The 24,263-nt window shown below is 47.3% G+C and overlaps 3 protein-coding genes across 11 annotated transcripts in view; 1 reads left to right on the top strand and 2 right to left on the bottom strand.

The window, feature by feature from the left end:
- Positions 1-237: 237 nt before the first annotated feature.
- CYB5D1 (cytochrome b5 domain containing 1) lies at positions 238-6,349 on the bottom strand. 5 transcript variants are annotated; one of them, XM_076070311.1, is made up of 5 exons: positions 6,272-6,349; positions 3,539-3,658; positions 2,905-2,981; positions 1,318-1,536; positions 238-859 (listed from the first exon to the last, which is right to left on the bottom strand). In XM_076070311.1, exons 2-5 carry the CDS (start codon positions 3,654-3,656, stop codon positions 629-631), a joined length of 645 nt encoding a protein of 214 aa, XP_075926426.1. In that variant the 5' UTR covers positions 3,657-3,658; positions 6,272-6,349; the 3' UTR covers positions 238-628. The 5 variants fall into 5 exon arrangements, with proteins under 5 accessions (XP_075926426.1, XP_032818190.2, XP_032818192.2 ...); XM_032962299.2 differs by having other exon boundaries at positions 6,169-6,299; XM_032962301.2 differs by lacking the exon at positions 6,272-6,349 and adding an exon at positions 4,973-6,132 and having other exon boundaries at positions 238-882.
- Positions 6,156-10,179, top strand: LOC116946984 (N-alpha-acetyltransferase 38, NatC auxiliary subunit). The gene is made up of 3 exons (XM_032962303.2): positions 6,156-6,387; positions 7,402-7,591; positions 8,230-10,179. Exons 1-3 carry the CDS (start codon positions 6,385-6,387, stop codon positions 8,337-8,339), a joined length of 303 nt encoding a protein of 100 aa, XP_032818194.1. The 5' UTR covers positions 6,156-6,384; the 3' UTR covers positions 8,340-10,179.
- Positions 10,180-10,790: 611 nt separating this feature from the next.
- The window catches only part of LOC116946981 (rho guanine nucleotide exchange factor 19-like), a 53,799-nt gene continuing 40,326 nt past the window's right edge, over positions 10,791-24,263 (bottom strand). For all 5 annotated transcript variants that reach the window (XM_032962295.2, XM_076070309.1, XM_032962297.2 and 2 more), the window contains exons 7-16: positions 23,286-23,446; positions 22,796-22,948; positions 20,107-20,236; positions 19,924-19,998; positions 18,517-18,606; positions 18,110-18,270; positions 17,215-17,373; positions 15,783-15,859; positions 14,308-14,415; positions 10,791-13,352 (exon numbers count right to left, since the gene is read on the bottom strand). In XM_032962295.2, the coding sequence (XP_032818186.2) occupies positions 13,171-13,352; positions 14,308-14,415; positions 15,783-15,859; positions 17,215-17,373; positions 18,110-18,270; positions 18,517-18,606; positions 19,924-19,998; positions 20,107-20,236; positions 22,796-22,948; positions 23,286-23,446 (1,296 nt within the window). In that variant the 3' untranslated portion in view covers positions 10,791-13,170. The remainder of the gene's footprint in view (positions 13,353-14,307; positions 14,416-15,782; positions 15,860-17,214; positions 17,374-18,109; positions 18,271-18,516; positions 18,607-19,923; positions 19,999-20,106; positions 20,237-22,795; positions 22,949-23,285; positions 23,447-24,263) is intronic.

Raw genomic sequence — 24,263 nt, 5'->3', positions numbered from 1 at the left:
AGGGTGGCTGTGTTTCACTCCAGCGCTGTCCTCCAGACAGCCTGATCCCTTCACCTGATGAAGGCCGCTTGTGTTGTGGCCGAAACGTCGTGATTTTTTGTTGTTTTATTTTTACCTACGTGACTTTACCGAAAGAACCAAGAATATGAATCCCTGCAGTCACGAAAGCTTTAAATAAATAAAAAAATTGAAAATCTATTGTCAATCAATTTTGAAATAATGCTCAGTCATTCCAGGTTACATTATGAGTCTCATCTTTTAATTGTATTCGGTTATACTGCCTTACAAGCAATTACACAGGAGAACATGGGGCCTCCGGTTTTAAACTTGCTTTTCAGGAGTAACGTAAGAGTAAAGTACATCTTATCCTGCCTACCACCTTAATTATATTTTGCAGTAATTTCGGCTAAATGGGTTGCTGGTTGCCCAATGTAATTTTACTGTCATACAAGTTGATCTACAACACAATCACTTTCATTCACAAAGCCCGAAAAGATTCAGCCAAACTTCCAACCACCGCTGCTCTCGACGTTGACCCAATGTGACTCTCCCAACACCTGGTGATCCTACATTTATTTCCCAGCCGGCTCGGGAATCCATCGTTTAAAACCACCGCGAAATGCACGAATCACGCCTCGGTGAGGTCGTCGTTGTAGCAGAGGTACAGCGTCTGGCGGTAGTCGTCCGGCTCGAGCCGCAGCCGCAGGAATTCCTCGTCCTCGTCGGGAACGCCGTTCTCGTCCAGCGTCAGCCCCATGTCGAGCTCGTGCTCGGCGTGCTTCCACGTGTAGCTGCCCGCGTGCGCGTTATACTTGAGGTAGCGGTGCAGGATCTCGGACAGGATCTCCTCCGTGCACACCTGGCGACGTGAGCGGTGCTGGGCTTAAGAGGTGGGAAAAGGGGGTAGGTCGTAGGTGTGCAACGGTGCATCGCTTCGGCGAGTGACCCCGGGGACTTGGCCACAGTGCTTCATTTCAGCTTGGTTTGACGTGGGAAATATTTCTGCACCTGGCACACCACACCCAGTATACTTCTCACTGTGGCTGTGATTAATATTTACGTGTCTTATCTAAAGATACCTGGAGAATGGTGAGAAATTAAGCCATGTTTGCACTCACAAATAGATGCATCGTTTGAGGGTACATTTATGATTCATACTATGTTAATGTTACATCTAGGCTAATGGACATAACTAAAATAAGACGGCTAAAGCGAGACAATCATTAAATCTTGAATCAAAACATACGGGCGGTGCTTGGACACAAAAGAAAGCCTTCAAGATGGTGATGCCGAGAGAAAGGAAGGCAGGGCTGTTACCTCGATGATGTGTTCCTGGGAGGTGAGCGTGTTGATCACGCGGATGAAACGCGTCTTCTTTGACAGCAGCCCCACCTGGTACGAGGTGTCTCTCCACCACGGACGCCCAAAGTCATTGGCCCAGTCCGTGCTTGGGTACGGCGGAGGCACGTGCAAGAAGCGTCCTTGCGGCGTGTGGAATGTCACCGTGTTCGTCACGGGGTCCACGTGGGTTCGGATCTCCACGCCAAACCAACAAACAATAAGCGCATTGCAATGACTTGTAATCAATTGCGAGAAATGTAAATTTACTGGCATGTTGGTTTATTATACTCTCCAGTGTGTACAATGTTACCGGTGCTCTTGGAACTTTGTGTGATTCTAAGTCATGCCGTGTCAAACCATACGGTTTACCCCTTGTTCTTTTACAGGGAAATTGCGTTTTCAGGTCCATACGGTGTGCAGCCGTTTTAATACGGGCAAAAAAGTGTCTATTTGTGTTTCTCCCTTGCGATGGGACTTTGTAGGATGAACTTTAAGATTTATAAGAGCAGGGGTGACCAATACGTTCTAAATTGGTCTATAATAAGGTAGCCACTCAAAAGGGGTTGACAGGTATGCTAAGTTCATGCGTGCGACTGCCTCATGTGTGATGTTCTGCTTAGTTGTGCTTGTTAATTCCCTTGGCAATTTAGCAGGACTTAGTAATTGTGTGAGTGCATCGTCATCATGATGATGCGTACCATGGTCGGCAAGGGCCCTGGGGAAATGAATATCATGGGGTCTCCCGTCCAATTTCCGTCGCCCCCTTTGTCGCCCGATGCTTGGGCTCCACTGAACCTGGGGCCAGGTGTGATTACACCACCTGCAAACTCCACAGCTATGCCACTAGTACATTATGATAATAATTTTTATTATAAAATAGATTGTTGTTCTTACACAAAATAAAACGAAAAACTAAACGTTTTATTTTACCAGGTAAGGCCCACTGAGCTACATAGCTTTTTTCAGAAGCGACCTGGCCACAAATAATAGCTCAACGAAGTGGCCCTTTTACATGAAAATTAATATCAGCCAAAAACTCTTAAGCGGATGTTTCTAAATTCTAATAATAGCATCGTGTGGAGAAGCAATGTTAATGTTTCCTCATGATGTTTCGATTTTTTTACTTGTGTTTAAGGCTTTAAATGGGCTTGCTCCACCTCACATCTAGGAGTTGATTCAACCATACATCCCACCGAGATCTCTGAGATCTTACTGATCGTCCCCTTTTACGGCACCCAAGCTTTTGAACTATCTGCCCTCAGAGGTTAGGAATTCGCACTCGATGGTGACCTTTAAGTCCCGGTGGAAGACCTCACCACCTGTATAAAACTGCCTCTCAAGTTTTCCATATTATCTGTTTAGTCCTTCTCTTACCAGATACTTCTCACTTATTTTCATAATTTATATGCATGGTGCTCTTGATATCCATTGTTTAAGGGTGCCTTATGAAGAAATTATTATCATGACTACATGAGAGCTGTGTTTTTAAAGTGTGACATATGGTACCTGAGTGAGGTAATGTGTCGGTCACTTATAGTGTATGCGCTACAAATAGCAACTCACATCTTTAGTTTTCAAGTCAAACCAATGAGAAATGTCCTGGCCAGCCGCCTCGATAATGGGCTTCAGAAGCAAGTCTCCTGTGGGATAATGAAAAGTCCACAATTATAAACAAACATATGCACGACAATTACTGGAAATACAGGCCGATTAATTTATAAACCGAACATTTTAACTGTATTCACAGTGGGCTGTACAGTATTTCATATATATTTCGAATGATTTCTGAACATGTGATTGTGTATTGTGAAGGCAATGACTTGATATCTTACAGGAAGCGTTATATGATTTAATGTGTGTTGACAATGGTGAGGGACATGTAGAGGTTTTGAAATAAAGTTTTCTCTATAAATTCACCCTCTATTATAGTGGGCTATCTGCCATGGCCCTTCTTCATAGCACAGCCAGAAACAAACAAAAAACCTCAATAGTTTAATAAAAAGTCTTACATCCCCAACGCAAGTGAAAAGGGGCCATTGCCCGAAACGTCTCTTACTTTATTTATTTCCCTTTCCGCGAGCTTCAAATAAGAGTGCAAGCTACGTACGGCGCGAAAGAAGTTCAACGTGCAGTACACACATACATACATACGGGCGGGTGAGGTGAGTGCGGCGTGCTGTGTGTGTACGTGCATCACCCTTGTACTGGTCGCACAGGGGCGTGAGGTCGTACACGGCGCCCAGAAAGGAGACCCACGCGTCCTCGGGCACGTTGTGCAGAGACACCTCCTGGGGGGTCAGGTACCTGGGCCGCATCGCTGACCCCAACAAAGACAAAGACCCCCCCCCCGCACCCCCGTGTAGCCTTAGCAGAGTGAAGGGGCAAGTGCTGTTAGCGAGCACCTATGAAGGCAGGCACGGCACACGAGGGGGTGGGTGAACAACCAACACCACCCCCGATCGCCTTTGTCTCCCCGAGTGACGATGTTTACACGTCGGGTACTCATTTGAGGCTGAGTCGACCTAGGGGAGGCCCAGGACCGGTTCAGAAAATCGTCTCCGGTGTTGTCCGCTCCCCACGGCAGATCCGCACACAGCGACACCGTCGTGCCCCTTACAGAGGAAACTTGCCACCTCAACAAATGTTTATAAATCTTAAGGTTCAATCTTGTGATTCGAAGCTTTCGTGACTGCGGGAAATCCATACTCTTTGGTTCTTTCGGTAAAGTCAACGTGACTTTACCGAAATAACCAAAGAATATAAATCTAAAGGTTGTTTTTACCCCCCCACCACCACCCACCGGTTAAGTAAGCAAAGGACAAACGAAAGAAAGTATTACCAAAGGAAAAAAAATAAACCTGTGTAACAAATACCGTACAAGAATAAAGGAAATTAAATAATGTAGCGCAGCGCGCTGACCGTGAACATTCACCCCATATTCTTTGGGTCTTTCGGTAAAGTAACTTATGTAGGTTAAAAGAAAAATAACACAAAAAACTACGACGTTTCGATCACAACACAAGCGATCGTCATCAGGGGGGAAAGATGATGACGGGGGAAAGATGATGACGATCGCTTGTGTTGTGATCGAAACGTCGTAGTTTTTAAAAATAAAATAATTTTTGTTATTATTTTCTGTGAACTTATCTACGTGACTTTACCGAAAGACCCCAAAGATTATTAACCTCAGACCTCTGTGGTTCACTATTTTAGTTCCATTTAGTTCAATTTATTTGGTATAGCCCCTGTGAGCCATTCGGCTCTTGAATCGGGTGCAACCGCAACAAACAAAAAAAACAAAAATACGAACAATAAAAAAAACATCTTAAAGTGACTACGTGTTGACTGTGCAAACAGAAAATCCATGAAAAAAATCAAAATATTCCTGAAAAAAAGCACCGTACACCACCAAACGCTGTGTGCAAAAAAATCCCAGTGGGATGCAAGTCAAACAACAACAACCACAAGACAACTAAGATTAAGGCCATCAGTCTAACTCCTTACTACAATAAACAAAAACATGTCCAACCCAGAAAACGTTTTCGAAATCACCAAAACCAAAGCCATAACATGCAATGTAACAGTGACCGTACCGATGGGAAAAACCACCACCCCGAGTCCTAAAACTTACCAAGCGCCTGTCCAATGCTTGGACTTAAAGCTATGACCCCGAGTCGACGTCTCTGAATCCGTAACAACCCCGGGTTACGAATCAAAGAGTATTTAAACAAAACCAGCACTCTATAAAACTAATCCCGAACTTCCCAAGTCCAACTCTAATTGCCTCAGCTCGGTGGGGCTCTTAAATCCGGCTCGTACGGAGGAGGAAGACGCAGCCCGTGAACGCGAGCAGCAGCAGCAAAAGCAGCGCCTATTAAAATTAAATCGGTACCGATAATAATGATCGACGGAACCCCGACAGAGATTGATTATTTCTGTTTTATTATTCGCGAACTTCCTAGAGGTTGCCGGCAGCGGCGTCTCTCCGTTGCCACGGCAACGACGACGCGGTGGGGGGGGGGGGGCGAGCAGTAGATGCGGTCACAACACGGTCACCTCGCCTACATTATTTTTTTGTTAATTTAATTTTTTTTATTTGTTACAGGGATTTGTTTTTTTTGTGTAATTATTTAATTCGTTTATGTTTGTTCTTTGCTTGGTGGTGGTGGGGGGGCGTAGAACAACCTTAAGACTTTTTGTTAAAATTTTCAGGAGGTTCCTTGCCAAGTTTTCGCTGCTGTCGCTGTGTGCGGATCTGGGGAGCGGTGGTGCCGCGGTTAGCGCTACGCTGCGCTACGAATTATCGTGATCAGGGATTGGATTCCCGCTCACGGCCAACACCACCAGTGACGATTATCTGAACCGGTCCTGTTCATAGTTCATAGTTCATTTATTTGGTATAGCCCTGTGAGCCATTCGGCTCTTGAATCGGGTGCAACCGCAACAAACAAAAAACACGAACAAGAAAACATCTTAAAGTGACTTTGTGTGACTGTGCAAACAGAAAATCCAGGAAAAAATATCAAAATATTCCTGAAATAGCACCGTACACCAACGCTGTGTGCAAAAATCCCAGTGGGATGCAAGTCAAATAACAACAACAACCACAAGAAAAACTTAGATTAAGGCCATCAGTCTAACTCCGTACTACAATAAACAAAAACATGGCCAAAACAAAAAAAACGTATTCGAAATCACCAAAAACAAAGCCATACATGCAATGTAACAGTGATCATAGGGACTGACCGAATTTTTAACAATAAACTACATAAATAAATCATAACACCCCCCTATCCCCCCCAGGTCGACTCAGCCTCAAATGAGTACCTGGCGCGGCGCAGTGTAAAAACACCGCCCCTGGAGGGGACAAAGGCGGCAGAGCCTTTCACACTAACAGCACTTGCCACCGAACAGTCTGTGAAGGCTGCACCGGGGGGTGGTGATGGTGTCGTCTTCGTCGTGAGCGAGGCTCCTCTGTCGCGAGTGAGTCGTCTTGTCGTCCCATCCACTGCCGCCCGTGGCAGTGGCAAGCCGCGAGCTTCAATGGTGAGCGCCTTCCACACACAACACACCACCACCACCACCTCACACTTTCGCGGTCTCCGCAAATGCGGCGACGTCGTCGTCGCTTCATCCCCCCCCTGAGACCTGCCGTCGTGTAGCCCCGTACCCGACCACAGCGCGCTCACGACGCCCTAACGTCGTGCCACGAACGAAGTTAGATTGTCGCTCGGGGCGACGAGGCCTACCGGCGGTCGCGGCCTACGGTGTTGCCTGGATTCTCTTACGGGGCGCTTTGACCTGGCAAGCCCGCCACCACCACCCCCCCCCCCCCGGAATGTACAGATGTCGAATGTTCTCTTGAACGAAACGATGCCCCTCCTTGACGCATTCGTACCTTCCAGTAGATTAGCAGATACTTGTTTTCTGCGGGGGAGGGAGAGGGGTGGTATATATTTCAAATCGTGATGGTCATATGCGGTATTGTATAGGCAAATAAGTAGATACGGGCCCGGCCGGCGAAGGCAGGCCCTCATTCAGCATTGGATTGACAAAACGTCCGCGCATGTTCGTGTATTCGTTAACCTCCTCCGATTGCCAGGCATCATAGATAATGATTTCCCCATAACACAGGATTCCATCGCATGACCCGACTAATCCACCAGCCCGTATGGTTGGTGCTCGCTTGTAAACCATCACTGGAGGCGAAAATTGGCGGATCACACAAACTTGCTGTCGGGAGGTGCCATACCCTGGCTCACCAGTAGAAAGGAGTATACAAGCAAGTGGACAAACCTCCACCTGTCATCTCTACCGGGATAGAGTGTTGCCCCCTCGCACGCGTGGGTTTTCTCCGGGCGCTCCGGTTTCCCTCCCACGCTTACCAATCCGTTGAAAACATCTTTCAAGTACACCCCCAATGCAGGACGCTCCTAGAAGAGTCCTTGGATGAATGAGCAATGCGAACGCGGCAAATAGTTGTTGCGGTGACGTCGCTTTCAACGAGTTGACGTTGCTCTTCGATTGTTCTATATATTTTTTTTTATTTTTACATCGCAGGAGCCACCGCAGCAGTCGGGAGAGGGCGGTGAGCAGTACAAATTGGCCAAAGAGAGGCTGGAAAGCTGGCTCAACCGCAGCATGAAAATACGAATGAGCGATGGGCGCACACTGGTGGGGTCCTTCCTCTGTACTGACCGCGACTGTAATGTCATCCTCGGCTCGGCGCAGGAGTACCTCAAAGGCACCGGTAATAGCACTCGTTCATTTGTGTTCCATTTGACTGTTCCGTCAGATTGAAACCCGACGAGCCAATGTCATGTTGACGCTACCCCTTGACGGTTGGTGCACAAGGGGGTAAAAACACAAAGTCAACCAAAAAACGTTGGCAATCACACTGCCCGAAAGGTTAAAATATACAAGAGGTGAGCGGCATTTACAGCAACGGCCCTTATGTATGCACGTATGTTTAACTTCTTGTTGTTAAAAATACGATCAGATTTCAATCCAGATTGATTATTCAATTTCGATTTTAAAGTTGCATAGCTCAAAAGCATCGTCACCTATGAAAAATGTGACATTGCTTTAAATGTCGCATTTTTTTATCCTGTTTAAGGAAGTATTTTCGCTTTGTTGAATTTGTGTTCAGTTCCTAAAGTAGATTGGAGACGGTTTTAATTAATGAAATTATATGTATCCAGGAAAGCCAAAATTGTGCCTAAGACTCTTCCTGCATTGTGACGTTTATGCAGTTCCATTGAGGAAGAAACCGGAATATTTAGTTTTTCATCGTGTAAGCTTGACTGTGACCTTGGACACGATGCGTTGATAGTAGGAAAATAGAGATGAAAATGGCTTGTGTTTGCATGCTTGTGTGTTTACATACAGAACCATCTTCACAAGGGGAAGCGCGGGTACTGGGTCTCGCCATGGTGCCTGGGCATCACATTCTCTCCATCGAAGTGGAGACGAATAGCAGCCACCCCCCAGACATGTGATGAAGCAACATCTCTTTGACCGCAGACTTGGACTTGAATTCCCATAATTTACACCTCTTAAAACATTACCATTTGCAACATAGAGTTCTGTTGCCGATAATGCTCTGCTTGGCCACTCCTTAACTGGAATGCAACTTTTGATTTAAAGCTTTCGTGACTGCAGGGATTCATATTCTTGGTTCTTTCGGTAAAGTAACGTAGAAGGGCAACAATAAAAAATATATTTATTTTATTATATAAAATAATAAATATTTGTATTATTTTAGCAGAATGGAGAATACAATAAAATAATAAAAATATATTTATTATTTTATTATATAAAATAATAAATATATTTGTATTGTTTCCCTTCTACGCGACTTTACCGAAAGAACCAAGAATATTGGAATGCAACTGTTCCAAGTTAAGGTGGCCATGGGATGCGTTTATTCACGTGTTCCAATTAAGTGCCGATACATACTGTAATGATGCGTTAAAAGCAGAATGGAGAATACTTTGTGATATTTTAAGTGATCCGAGGCACATCAGCACCCACTCACGTCATAAGAATATATTTTTGAAGTGTAATGTTTGCCAAAGGTTTGGATAGTTCCTTAAGTGTCATGCTTTGCAGTACCTTCTGATTTGAGCATTAAGACCCTGTGACTTTGTAAAGAGTTTGCAACAATGATGACATTAGTGTTGGTATCATGCCCATGTGTTAGACATTGCGTCCGCAATATCAATAAAGTATTTTTTTTTTATGATTACATGTACTTAATGGACCCAGTTTCTCGAGACTGGTATAAAGAATGGCAATTCATACATAACCTTGAAAATCTTGAGCACATACTAGGAAGTGAAATGGCACATTTTGAATATTGTCAGTGTACATAAGTTATTGTTTTCTATCGATGTATTGTTTACGTGCGAAAAAAGTGTCTCAGAGGTTATGACTGTCTAAATAATAGGTTACGTTTTGATGTAAAGGCACGTGAATGGAAACTACGGCAAAGATTATGAACGTTATAAAGTGAATAAAAGAAACATCTTTGATTCGGTGTATATTTACAATACTCATGGTAAATTGGTCTGACCTCTTAAACCTTAAAATGTAATGTTACTTTATAGAGAATGCATTTAACCTTGTACTTTGGCACTGCGTATGCATAAATTAGCAAAAACATTTCTTATTTTTATGAAAACTTTTTATTTTGCGTTTAATACTTGATGGACAGACTGCATGTAACTTTTTTGGAACTATTGTACGGTACTACAATTTTGCTAGGAATTAATACGTACATTTTTTTTAAAGCAATTGCTTTACAATAAAGCTGGATATTACCTGTATACACCTAACTTTCTACAATACCTGCAAGTACATGTTTACAATTGAAGTGCATATTTAACATCCTTAAAATGACATCTCTCAAATCGCACTTTTAATCTCGAAAATTGGTGCCATCGGTACATTTTTTACTTAAAACTTGCGTTATATGTAGTGATTCACAATGTACAAGGATCGCGATAAGATGAAACGCGCATAAAATACATTATCAACATTTTCATGTCAAATCCAAAGTTTTTATCACTTGCATGTCCAAAGGAGCCATCTGTATTTGAGGGAATAAAAAAGCTTTGGGAATTATACTAATAATTCATTGTGAGAAAAGGGTGACCTGAAAAGTAAGATCTTATGCTTGTATGTACTTGGTAGATATGTTAGGTTCTCAACTTTTTGAACCACGCATGAACATTGACATGTAAATGTGTAGCGCCTCACAATGGTATATTGTATGCAAGTCGTTTTCCCCCCTTCATTTTTCCATCAATCCTTGGTTATGATAAATGCTTACCCCAATGGCCTGTGACAGTCCTTTCACTTCCTCCTTTCAGAATCGGCTCTCCTCCATTGTTATAAACTGATCCTAAATAACCGTTTTTCATTTGCTAAAGAGACAATTCTATTACTTTGTGCAATTTAGAAAATAAAAGTGTATTAGATGGGGACAGGCCCTTAGTAATAATACAGCAATTCATGGCCCTTGTGTGAATCTATTGTTGAATGGAGGCCTCCAGCTATGAGAATTGAAGGGCAGGTCAGGACCGATTCGGTTACTCAATTGTTTATTTACACTGGCAGTTTTAAGAACATTAAAAAATATTCATATTCTGGGTTCTTTCGGTAAAGTCACGTAGAAGGGAAACAATATAATAATACAAATATTGTTTTATATTTTTATTGTTTTTTATTATTTTATTGTTTCCCTTCTACGTGAATTTACCGAAAGAACCAAGAATATGAATCCATGCAGTCACGAAAGCTTTAAATCAACAATAAAAATGTAGTTTATATAAAATAACCCTACATTTTTTATGTTATAAACATGTTGCACATTCACACCCAGTGACTAGTAGACTACCAACTATCACAGGCACAAACACATGGCAAAATACGCACTTAAACTAATACCAAATATTTAACAACTTTTATTGCATTAAAAACATTGGGGTGAGCTCTGAAACTGTGTCATATGATTACATTTGTATTGCGGGTATTCAAATCTGGTCATTTTCAATTATCTTCAGTGCTGGGCAGAAACGCATTAAGTGGAAATTTGTTTGTAACATTTGGCGACTGAGAACAGACCATGTTTAATATACTGCAGGACTTGTTTGTATCATAATGGGTAACCTGGGGCTTAAACATATTAAAAAAAACTGGCTCAGTGCTTTGTATGGAAGCCAGATTCTGAACATCATGACCAAGAAAATGCCTTAGTGATTAAAAAAACTGCCATAGAATGGAAAATACAATACAGGGTACACAGTTTTCTATGCCCGCTGTCTAAAATGCAACACGATGACCGTTAAGTCAAACTTTTCAAAATAGAATATTGCTAATCAATTCTATCAATTATTAAAACATAAATCTTTAATGTGACGACATGGGACTGCATTGAAATAAGATCAACATTGACACAGCCACCTTTGTAAAGAAACTACATTCATATATGCCTCACCTTTTCGTGGGAATAAGCGGTGGGAAGAAATTATTGTTAAACATGCCAAGGTTGATCGTATTGCGTTAGGAAATGAGATATCCGTTTCTCATCACTGCACAATCAACTTCAAATTAAATAGCATGAGGTGCATAGATAGCGGCGATAATGTAAAATACAAAAGCTAGTGTCTATTGTTACTGCCGATAATGCCTTTAAGCAACAAAATCTATACATTGTAATCAACGTAATTAAAGTGTCACAATGACCCTACTGAATACTTTATTTACAGCATATGTATTACATATATTCGTAGCGTTGTTACACCAGTCGCATCGCAATTGTGCTCTCACGTGGCAAGGCACATGGAGCAGGCATCGTTCAGAGCTGCGTACAGATCGCGGCGCCGCAAGAGAACGTGGCTTCTAAAAAAAAGACTTCACAACTTCGACCAAACGTCTCTTCAACACGTCCACAAACAGGGCCATCAAACAGTGCTTTCAGCCTTCGATAGTCACGGCTCACTATCTACAGACAAATGCAACAACTCGCACACTTAAAACGCATTTACAATGCAATAATTTGCATCTGGTAATCAGTTGACTCGACTTAAGGCCTCCTCGCTCACATCACAGGAGGACGTTTGACATCAGGCGACCACAAAAGATCTGCGATCGGTTGCATGAAATGACTTTGAGTGATATTATCAATTCGCTTGCAATGGAAAGCATTGTGAGCCAAGTTACAGTCGCTTAAGGAATTGTATGCAACTGGTCTTGAACCAAGGTCCACATTGTTGCTGAGCTCCGTGTTCCAAATTAACCATCTCATTAAGTGGCACCCAGAGGCACTTTTATCATATCAAATGAACCCACCAAGTCCAGCTAGTGCTTAAAGTAAATCATACCAACACCGTACATCCCAGATGCATGCAGATTATTGTAAAACACATTGTAAACTTGGTGAATTTTAATTTCCACTTTGCTGCTGATATTTTTTTTGTTTTGGCATGTATACATGTAAACAAGTATGCAAGGTGTGTACGCTTATTATTTGTAATTAAAACAGTGGAATACGTGTGTGCAGGGGGTACAACACTTCACTACACCTCGTTTCCACAAACAGCCACCTCGACTCGACTGCACCCGAGTTGACGCAATTTCTCCCAGAACTCCCAGCTGACGGACAACGCGATGGATATTTTACAATCGAGACTGGCAGTCGGCATATGGCAGAGGGAAAAAAGGAAGGTTTTGAGCCTCGACTTGAACAGGAGCGGGGAGTCGGCAGCAATGATGGCTGGGGGAAGGGGCTTCCCGGACTACGGAGAAAGCCTTTGGCGCTCGAGTGGAGATTGCATGCAAGGGAGTAGAGGGATGCGAGGATGGGGAGAAGTTGGCGAGGGCAAGTCTATGGAGGATCTTGAATATGGTGAGTGCAATGTTGAAGTTGATTAAGGATTGGCACACAGTGGGTGGCTAAGTGCATTCGGGTGACGTATCATTTATGGGTGCGAAGTTAGGCACTAACTTATCACATAATCCGGAGTTTAGACAGGTATTTGAGGAAGGTGTAGAGGAGGGAGTTGCAATAGCCGAGCAAAGTTTGACCGATCCCTTCTTGAATACAGTATTTTCCTATGTGGAATGGAAACTGGAATACCCAGCCTGACACTCGACATCCACACAAACAGGTCGGCAACCGTCTTGCTGTACTGCGATGGGGAGTCTCGCGCACACCATCAAATTCACACGGACCCCTCCTCGTCCTCGGGCAGTCGCCCCGACTGGGGGACACATTCATCCCCTTCGTTTGCGGAAGACTCCCCCCCCCCCCCCCCCACAAGTTTCTCACACTATTGTGGGGACGCCGTAGCTGCAGCCGTCGCCGCCCCCCTCCTCCACGGAGGTCAGGAGACACTCGCGCTCACGCACGTTCTCCTCCCGCACGCTGCCGCTCGCCACGGGCTCCACCACCCGGCTCGGGAACCAGCCGCGCTGGCGATCGGACATGCGCTCGCCCTCGTACCAGCCTGCCAGGCGCACGGACGCACGCAGTTAGGGAGCAGCGAGCCGTCGTCCTTCACGAGCAGCGCACGGTTCGGGTTTTTACAGCGTCTTTAGAAAGCCCGCGGCCAAGGTCGCACAGAATTCTGCCCGATTTGGATGTTGAGGTTAGGTGTAGAGGCTTTTGACACGATTAACATGGTTGGCTACGTACGGTGTGAAAGAGGTTCGACACGCACAAAAACAAAATGTTCTCTTATCGTCTCTCCGTATTCTTATTTTAAGTGCGGTATCTATGAGAAGGTCACACTGTATTTCGCAATGGATTATAATGCTATTCGCAATATTGTCAGATCTCGAAAGCTAAGCATGAGGAGCCTGGATAGCACTTGGATGGGTCATCACCATGTACAGCAGCTCTTGGGTTCTTTTGGTGAAGTCACGTAGAAAGAGAAAATAATAAATTAACAAATAGCGCTATTTTTATTATTTATTATTTTCTATTTCTACGTGACTTTACCGAAATAACCAATGAGTAATTCCTGCAGTCACGAAAGCTCCAAATCAAGTTCATGTACAGCAGGCTGTAATAGGCCACCGTGGGGGACTATGCGGTGAGCAGCAGTAAGCAGTGCAGCAAAATAATGTCGCCCTGTACTTCTATGCTCCCATGGTTATGCTCCCTGCCTTCACTAACTGGCACGTACCACCATGGCAAAGCGTGGTCAAACAACCCCCATGATCCGCACCGCATAGGAAGGCCCTCAGCCAGCAGCGGGTTGACAAAAGTGCTGCGCTTGTTGTGTGCACCTCCGATTAGCACGGTTGGCTACGTACGGTGCGAACTAAGTTCAACGTACATACAGGCACACATGCGTGCACGTACGGCCGATGCAGCCTCTACACAGGGCAACTGCTGCTCAATTCCAAAGCACGCAGGGAGGGTCTCCGCCCCCCCCCCACCCCCACCAGGTCGCTCACCATCCGTGGTCTTGCGCAGGATGAAGAAGGAGTCGGCAAAATCCAGCGTCATCTCGTCGGCCTCCTGAGCTTTGTAAGGCTTGATGCAGCAAACCTGCTCGCAGTCCGCTGTGCATACGGTGTTGTGTGTGTGTGGGTCAAACATAAACATTTTTATCAGGTAAGGCACACTGAGCTACATAGCTCTTTTTTTTCCCAGAAGCGACCTGGCCATAAATAATTGCTCAACGAAGCGGCTTGTCATCCTGTGGATATTTATAGCAGTCAAATACTCTGAACGCATGGCGATTCTAGATGTGGAGGGGAAAACTGGAGGACCAGGACAAAAATCCACACGACCACAGGGAGAGAGAGACACCGAAAACTCCAAATATACAGAGGCGTCAGGGTCGGGATCGAACCCACGACCTCCTGCATACCAGGCGAGGGAGTTAACATCTCGCCACAATGGGGAGTTGTTAGTGTAGCGGTGAGCACGCTGCGCTACAAACCCGGCAAACACAGCTCGATTTCTGCTCATGACTAACACCAGTGACAATTATCTGAACCAGTCCTGGGCTCCCCTAGGTCGACTCAGCCTCATATGAGTACCTGGTGCAGTGTGTAACGATGCAACTAGGGAGACAAAGGCGGCCGGGGATGGTGTTGGCCACCCACCCCCTCGTGTGCCGTGCCGGCGTTCATAGGTGCTCGCTAACAGCACTGCCCCAGCAGCCTGCAAAGGCTAGACAGGGGATCTTTGTCTTCGAACAGCAGGAAAAATAAATGAGATAAATTGGAAAATAAAGTACAATGTCCATTAGCACAGATGGCTACGTATGGTGCAAGCGAAGTTCAACATACATAAATACAAGAAGCATATTGGGATGGAAAATCCCAAGGGGCCGTACGAATACAACAACGGGGACCTTGATATATTTATTCTTTTCAAATCAGTGGCCGAGCACAGCGCCCCAAAGGTCCAAAATGCCCAGCGACCAGCAACAAACGGCACTTGAAGGTGTCACGTTCTATAAACATTTACACATCCGACCTTGTCACACACAGTCATGCATCCTCGATCTCGCGTACATTCGCCAACTTCTAGAGTACAGTAGAGCATATTACGAAGTTTAAAGCAGTTTGCGCTTAATTTGTGTTCAGTAAACTCTGCATACATAACGGCACAACCTTAATTTTCTCCAGGTGTTCACATATTCAACATTTTCAAGTAACCACTCATATTGCCTTTCCCCCTCCCCCCCCCACTCAACAAGTTGGATATTCGAGTTGATATGTTCCATCAAAAATGCCACGAGTGTCTCTTAGCCATATTAAAAAAAAAAGTTTTTGTGTCTGAACATGCATGACACCGAATGGTGGCTGCACCCTTGGCCTAATGTCCCCACCCCCCCCCCCCCCTATAAAAAATATATATATGATCTCTGTAATCGAGACAGGAACTTCCCCAGACCACAGGCTCTCTCTCGACTGACCATAGAAGCCATACACCTCCGGCGGTGTTTTGTTCCGCTTCGGATTGATGGCAGTGATCCATCGCTTCTGCTCATTCCTGCACAACGAGAAAAAGGAGACAACCATTGCTTGAGGAAAAACTCAAAGCAAGAGAAGATACGAGATTTGTTTTTGTCAATCACGAGCCATCCTCCGCAACATCCCGGAATGAACAGAGGGAGGCAACGAGTCATGGACACTACGCTCGGGTGAAGTTAAGGCAAAAGCTCCCCCTGCTGAAACCAACAATCGGGTGGAAATCATTTCCACCGACGTCCCTGAACCAGTGGTAGAAATTCCACATTCCTAGGCCAGGGGACCCATCTATTCATGGAAGTGGTAATCGTTTCATCAGCACCCCAGAGGGAAGACGATGGGCTGAGTCAGCCCAAAGATTAAAACTTATCAAGATAGTGCTCTGCCAAAAACAGCATCACTCACAGAGGAGTGGTCACATCTTTTATTGATTTTCGAAGGCCACTGGGGAGTCCAGCATAAGTGTCATTATCTGTAACACAGGTGTTTTGGGTAAGATCGCGTAAATAAATGTGTCATTAAACCCGCCAACACCCGACACAGCCGATGAGTAAGGTTTGTCACGTAAACGAAACCTGCCAATTCGTTACTAGTACAGCACACGGGTGCGTTGGAGGGCCAAGCCACGCCATTTACAATCTGGGTGCTAGTGCCATTATTGATACCGTGTACTAGTGTCAATATAATGACACTTATTAGTGTCATTATTAGTGTAATTATATCAGAAAGATTTGATGTTACTGCATTTGCCGGTGCAGGGCGGAGTAATCTGATGGAGACCCGAGCGCAAGGCGGCAGAGGGATGCGGTGGAACGAGATGCGAGGACAGTGGAGGCGACGAGAGAAGAGGCACATATAACAGGAGGAGCAAAAACCATCATCGGGCGAACTCCGGTCACCCTCGAAGCAGAATCTTCTGGCTAGCCATCGAATAAAGTTGGTCGCCGCATGGCACGTTTTCATAGCCGCTTCTGCGGCCGTCTGGAACGCTCTTCCTTCTGATATTAGGAAGCCGCTGGAGCTATGCACTTTCATAGATTGAAAACTAATTTGTTTAGAACTGATTTAGCAGTTGGCTACGTACTATACTCTTTGGTGCATTCGGTAAAGTCACGTACGTATTGTGCATAAAGAAGTTCAACGTACATACATAAATACAAAAAGCACATCGAGACAGAAAATCGAAGCAGCCACACTCAAAGGTCCAAAACGCCAAGCGGCCAGCAACAAACGAACACCACTGAAGGTGTAATAGACAAAGAGTGAACACGTTTCTTGAATCGAGCATTATTGTAAGAACTTGGTAAGAGAGATGATCAGAGGACTTGGAACAAGGAAGAGAGAGGAACGGCGGAGTTGCGCGAGCGTGCGACCCACTCCGATTGAGCCTTGAGGATGAACGCCTTGCGTCTCTTGCGGTTGTCCAAGTTAACCTTGAGGTGGACGAGATGCTTGTGGTTCTGGATGGGCTGCTGCTCGCTCACCGACACGGCCGTCAGCTCCGCGTGCTCAAACACCAGGAAACGCGTCCCGGCACTGCAGCAAACACAGCCGGGGGGGGGGGGGCACAAGGCACGAAAACCGGCGGGGGCTGGAGGCTTAAGACATTGGTGGGGCGGCGGTGCTGGCACCGAGGTGGCTGTGGGAATGTGGGGAGGGATGGGGGGGGGGGGGAAGGATTGAACCCACGACCTCCTGCACACCACATCTCGCCTCCGCGATGTCCCAAATTGCTATGTACAGGTTTCCTTTGCTCTCGGTGGGTTCCGTTGGTGGGGTTTCGTGCCGTATATGCGACTACACCTATTTCTACCCAATATTCGCGATAAGCAGCTAAGCAGTTACGCTACATGCGGCCGGACACGGGCCATCATTGTATGCACCTTCCGTGCGCCACTCAGCAGGCAGCCGCCTCGCGCGGCTTCGCTTCGTGCGCCCATTATTTTTTGCAACGCATCGCCCGCAAATAGGCGAGGGATGTACCTGTATACTCGCAACTGGGCGGGCCTTTCTCGCTGCTCTTACGCCGGGCCCCCAATTTAATCCCGGGCACGAGGGGGCACCATGCCCACCACGCTACGTCGCCGTAATGCTGCTGCGGCTCTCCCCCGCATTTTCTGACGAGTTGCCCCGCGACGTGCTTTTCCTTTGCCGCTCGCTCGGCGACGACGCCTTCAAAACCCCGGCGGACGACCGCAAGCGGCGGATGCACGGGGGTTTAAGAAATCAAAACGGAACGAGCAGGAAAGCTGCGACCGATTAGCGAGCTCACTCCTTCTTGCGGGCGAAGAGCAGGAGGTCCGTGAAGAGGAACAGGTAGAGCGGCTTGAAGCTGACTTTGCCGCTGCGGAGAGTCGCGCCCAGCGCCTGGTGCATCTCCATCAGCTCTCCCTGCTTGTAGAGCCATCGCGAGTGCGATATGATCGGCACCGACTGCACGCACGCGCGCGAAAAAAAAAAAAGCCGAAAGGCAACGCGCGGACGACGTTCCGCCGTCGCCCCGCGCCTCTTTCAACAGACCGCTTGCTAGGCAGGCAAGCGCTGCTCCCTGCTGGCCGCCGTCACGTGCGGCTCGCGAATCGGAGCGGCTCACTCGGCGGCGGCCGTGTGGCAACGTGGCAACGTGGCAACGTGGCATCGCGCACGCGGGGGGAGGGGGGCGGGCAACGCGGCGCGTACCTTGTCCTTGAACTCGAGCGTTTTCTCGATGTGAATGAGCTCCTCCGTCCGGCTCATCTTGAGAATCCCGTCGTTGCACTCCATGATGCACTGCGGCACGGGGGGACGGGCGGGGCAGCGTTGGCGCAAGACCCCTCTCCGCGGCCGTCCAACGCGGCGACGGCGCTAATCCGATGGAGTGCGTGCGTACGTCATCAGCCGTCCTTACAATTCCGTCCCGATGGCGTACGTGTTCTAATAAATACGTACGTGTGCATCGTCGGAACTAAACCGGAAGAACAACTACAATAAAATAACTTGATCGGTACCGAGGCTCCCACAAGGCCGTGCGGGAGGGCGCGTGGCACAGTTTGGCGCCAGCTGTCGTAGAGTGCGGTCGCGTCGCTACGCTTCTCTGCGGCGAGTACAATGTTTTCAAAAACAGCGGCATTATGCCTCTAAATAAAGTTTACGCTAACCGCTTGCGCGTTCCAAGATTCAGCGGTGAACGGGACCCACCCTGCAACTTGCATAAATCTCGGAAAGCGAAAAGGTTAACTTGCTCACTGTTGTTGCCCGATGTCAATGCATGTGAAAACCGCTGGTGGGCTTGGCTGTCGGGGGTGCACGATTTATCACTGGGTTACGAGGTTGGACAGGAAGTGGCAGTACAGATAAAGTTTTCCGAGCCCCTCTGCACGGACCCTGTGAGTTTTATTACCTCCTGTGTGTGGGATTTCTCTGGGTTTCCTCATTTCCTCCCACAAGTCAAAGACTCATCACAAGTGGAATTGGAAAAACATGCAAATAAAGAATGCTGCTGAAAAAAATAAGAATTTAGAGACTTTGTCCAGAATAAATGGCGTAATGATGACTTGGTGGTAACTTCTTTACGACACAAATTTTTGAAGCACGTTGATTTTACACTAGCGATGATTGTGTCGATTTCGGTTGGTCGTGCAAAATCCAGGTCGGAACGACGTAAGATTCAACCCAAAAAACTAAATTCAATTTCACATCCTTCACGGACGCTGCATTGGCAAATTATTTGATGCTGCTGCTGTTGTGCACAGGCACAAATTAACAAAAAAAACCTCACCACGCTCGTTCCTAACAATTCCTTAAACGGCAAAACACACACGAGGTTACGTATTGGGCAATGGCCCTCCCTCATAGTATGAGAAGGGGCCACTCCCCAAAATATTGGCTATTCTATTTTTTTAACCAGGTAAGGCCCACTGAGCTGTATAGATCTTTTTCAGAAGCAACCTGGCCACAAATGATAGTTCAGCAAACTATCATTTCCTTCACAAAAGCCGATATAAAGCACAATTAACTCACACTAGAGCGATGATTTTATGACCCACACGTTAAGCGCGCGAACAAGATGTTTGTCATTCAGGAAAGATCGCGATTTTAACTTTTTACCATTTCCAATTGCTTGCAAGCTCTCTGCGCGTTCTGGTGTCTTTGCGTGCCTTTCTCCGTCCTCTTGAGGATATTCTGGACAAAAAAAAAAACACGAGAGCAGAATAAGATGTAAATGTGTGCCAGGCCATGGGACCGACTCGTTTGTCAAACGGCCCTCACGTGGCAGCGCCTCTCTCTCACCTCCACCAGCAGCTTGAGCCGCGTGATGCGCTGGAAGGGCAGCAGGAGGAATGACGATAGCGGGAGATTCTTGCAGCGGGGTTCACTGATCAGCCTGTTGAGAATCTGACTGAACTGCGGAGTTTCGTTTCTGCACCCGCAGACAAAATATATAAAGATGCCCGCCCCGCACCGCTTGTTTAGAAGACGGTAGGGGGCATGACGGGTCGTGCAAGATGTTAACTGCCTCACCTGGTATACAGGAGTTCGTGGGTTCAATCCCGACCCTGACGCCTGTATATTTTAGTTTGCATGTTGCGTCGAACATGCACACCTCAAAGAGAGAGAGAGAGAGATATGCGCCCGACAGTTGATGAGACGGTGGATATCAAAACTGGTCCAGTGTTTTCCTGTACTTAATCAGTGCCGCTGCAATAATGCATTCACAGAACGCTGTGAGGCCGACGATGGGTTGTGTCAAGAAAACGTTTAACCTTTACGTGGAGAGACAGACCTATGAAGGAGACAATGTCGACACACATTCTGTCATTTAGCATCACAGACTGTTACAGTGAGGCAGGCACAAGCCCACGAGGGGGGCGGTAATAATGAATGCATCGAGTACTCGTGACACGCTCGTAATGCAAGGCTCCCACGAAGGTACGATGCTTCACAAACATGTTACACAAACGCAGTCTGCAGTACCTTTGACAGTAGAGGACGATGCTACTACATATATATTATTTTTAACGTGCCAAATTTTGGGCTGTATGTTGCCGGCACACAACGGCCTACTCTTTTGAAACAACGTCACGGGGATCTTAACACATCGACTGGGAGTGATGCAGGAGACGTGCAAGTAGTATTTTCACGGTTACCACGCACAACCGCGGCAACAACCAGGGCAGCCTTCCGGATTCTATCCGTGAACCTCTGCAACAAGTGGTGAACCAGTCACGTGGGTCACGTCAACAACCAGGGCAGCCTTCCGGATTCTATCCATGAACCTCTGCAACAAGTGGTGAACCAGTCACGTGGGTCACGTCAACAACCAGGGCAGCCTTCCGGATTCTATCCATGAACCTCTGCAACAAGTGGTGAACCAGTCACGTGGGTCACGTCAACAACCAGGGCAGCCTTCCGGATTCTATCCATGAACCTCTGCAACAAGTAGTGAACCAGTCACGTGGGTCACGTTACTGTGGCAGGAAGGCAGCCGTAGCAGTGGAGGTACGAGTGCAGCAAGGGAGGTGCAAGCGAGCGGGTGTGTGTATGTGTGTATGTGTGTGTGTATGTGTGTATGTATGTGTGTGTGTGCATGTGTGTGTGTAAGTATGTATGTGTGTGTATGTATGTGTGTGCGTGTATGTATGTGTGTGTGTGCGTGTATGTATGTGTGTGTGTGCGTGTATGTATGTGTGTGTGTGCGTGTATGTATGTGTGCGTGTATGTATGTGTGCGTGTATGTGTGCGTGTATGTGCGTGTATGTGCGTGTGTATGTGCGTGCGTGTATGTGCGTGCGTGTATGTGCGTGCGTGTATGTGCGTGCGTGTATGTGTGTGCGTGTGTGTGTGCGTGTGTGTGTGTGCGTGTGTGTGTGCGTGTATGTGTGTGCGTGTATGTGTGTGCGTATATGTGTGTGTGTGCGTGTGTGTGTGTATGTGCGTATGTGTGTGTGGATGTGTGTATGCGTGTATGTATGCGTGTGTGTATGCGTGTGTGTATGTGTGTGTATGTATGTGTGCGTGTGTGTGTTTGTGCGTGCGTGCGCGTGTGCGCGTGTGTGCATGTGTATGTGTCTGTGGGTATGTGTGTGTGTATGTGTGTGTCTGTGGGTACGTGTATGTGTGTGTGTATGTGTGTGTCTGTGGGTATGTGTGTGTGCGTGTGTATGTGTTTGTGTGTGTATGTGTGCGTGTGTGGGTGTGCGCGTGTGCGCGTGTATGTGTCTGTGTGTCTGTGTGTGTGTCTGTGTGTATGTGTCTGTGGGGAGCGATAGTGTAGCGGTTAGCGCGCTGCGCTATGAACCTGGCGACCCGGGTTCCCATTCCCGCTCACGGCCAACACCAGTGACAATTATCTGAACCGGTCCCGGGCCTCACCTAGGTCGACTCAGCCTTAAATGAGTACCTGGTGCGGTGTGTAAACATTGCCACTAGGGAAACAAAGGCGGTCGGACGTGGTGCTGGCCACCCACCCCCTCGTGTACCGTTCCAGCCTTCATAGGTGCTCGCTAACAGCACTTGCCCCTACAGTCTTGTTAAGGCTATATGGGGGATCTTTGTCTTTGTGTACGTGCGTGCATGCGCGAACACAACGAGGAAGGTGCGTGTGTGCGTGCGTGCGTACGTGTGTGCGTGTGCACATGTGTGTGTGTGAGTGTGTGTGAGTGCGTGTGAGTGTGTGTGTGTGTGCGCGGTTGTGTAGCGGTTAACACGCTGCGCCACGAACCTGGCGAACGCGAGTTCGGTGCGGTGTGTAGTAAACATCGCCACTCTGGGGACAAAGGCGGCCGCGCGTGGTGCCGTCCACCCACCCCCTCCTGTGCCGTGCCGGCCTGCATAGGCACCACTTACTAACACCACTTGCCCCAAGTCTGTGAAGGCTACACGGGGGACATTTGCCTCTGTGCGAGCGTGTGTGCGAGCATGCACACGAGTGCCAGCGCGTGTGCGTGCGAGTTGCGTGTGTGGGGAGCGGAGGACCCACGAGAGAGTGCGTAGCGCCCGCTCCTGGTAGGGCTGGTTGGTGATGTACTTCACGTAGCAGCGGAAGTTTTTGGCCGCGTGATTGTACACGATGTCGCACACGTCCGAGATCTCCACGCTCTGACCCAGGCGCTCCTCAAGCTCCGCGAGCATCCTTCAACGTCATCGGTGACAACGATGACAAAAAGCAATATCACCGTCGTCATCAAGTCATCGACATTATCAACGTCATCATTTTCATCGTCACCATCATCAGTCACCATCATAACCATCATCATCCTCATTATCTTCATCATCATCAATGCCATCTTAGCTATCACCACCATCATCACGATCCTCCGTGATCTATGGTATCATAATTACCGTCATTAAACTTCATCTCTTTATAATTAGGAGGAGGAGAGGAGGAGGAGGGGGGGGGGGGAGGAGGAGGGGAGGAGTGGGGGAAGGGGAGAATGAGAAGAAGTGGCGGCCCGAGGCGGTGCCCTCACCTCTCGCTCACCGCCTTCACCTCCTGGAGGTTGGAGAAGACGAAGTGTCTCTGCGAGGAGGGGAGCACCTCGTTCACGTCAGGGTTGTCGATGAACACCTCCGTGGCGACGCGCAGACTCCGCAAGTACGACGCTTCTGACGTGATCAACTCGAACATGGCCTGCGCACAGCGGGAGCGGCGCAAACACCCAACACGTTCACCGTACTCGCACGATTATTTACAAAAGCACGCCCCCCTACGCCAACTAAGGCCGTGCGCTAACGCCATCCGTCCGTCCATCCGCCACTGTGCACGGAACTCGAGTGTAGATTTGCCGTTCGGGACTCGCCCTCTTGAATACCGGCTACACTGATCGTGGCGGAAAGAGGTGAGGAATGTCTTCCGAACTATTTTCTGTTTTAGACGACGAGTCGGGTCACTTGAAGATGTTTTATCTTGTTCGTGTTTTTGTATTTTTTGTTTGTTGCGGTTGCACCCGATTCAAGAGCCGAACGGCTCACAGGGCTCCATACCAAAATAAATTAACTGTAACTGACATGAGTCATCAAACTGCCAATCGGAAGAGTATTCGATTGTGCGGCTCAGCGGCGGGGCTCGTGGCTCGCGATCGGACGGTTGCGAGTTCAACACCCGGTCCGGGTTGGGGTAGGGGGCAGGGTTTGACGCGGCCCCTGCCATCCCTCCGGAGGTTTCACAAAATGAGAAACCGCTTTGTGTGAAAGTCAACAACGCCCCGATCCACAAATACGAAAGAGGCATCACATCGACGATGCACTCCGCTGCTCCCGACGCGGTTGTCCGGCTTGACCACCTGAATGTGCAATTGTTGCTCTGCATCTACATCAGCCAATACAACACAAGAAGCACAAACACGCTGGTGCTATTGGATATATACTTCCCCCGCCACATTCATGCGGAATTTCCACCAACCACCGGTCCAGGCCTGTAAACGGGAGATGAACAATCCAACCGCCTC

The sequence above is a fragment of the Petromyzon marinus genome, chromosome 28 (genome assembly GCF_048934315.1).
Source record: "Petromyzon marinus isolate PM22_M1 ecotype Great Lakes invasive population chromosome 28, UKy_Petmar_22M1.pri1.0, whole genome shotgun sequence".
Lineage (NCBI taxonomy): Eukaryota > Metazoa > Chordata > Hyperoartia > Petromyzontiformes > Petromyzontidae > Petromyzon > Petromyzon marinus.
Note: the sequence above shows the minus strand (reverse complement) of the source record. Positions and strands in the feature narration are given on the sequence as shown.

Bases quoted from the DNA above. Each gene is read 5' to 3' on its own strand.
- CYB5D1 (XM_076070311.1), bottom strand. From the start codon at position 3,656: ATGCGGCCCAGGTACCTGACCCCCCAGGAGGTGTCTCTGCACAACGTG. The intron at 1,537-2,904 runs GTGAGTTGCTAT...TTTGGCGTGGAG, and splicing joins TTGACTTGAAAACTAAAGAT to ATCCGAACCCACGTGGACCC. The intron at 860-1,317 runs GTAACAGCCCTG...TCACGTCGCCAG, and splicing joins CCCAGGAACACATCATCGAG to GTGTGCACGGAGGAGATCCT.
- LOC116946984 (XM_032962303.2), top strand. The intron at 7,592-8,229 runs GTAATAGCACTC...GTTTACATACAG, and splicing joins GGAGTACCTCAAAGGCACCG to AACCATCTTCACAAGGGGAA.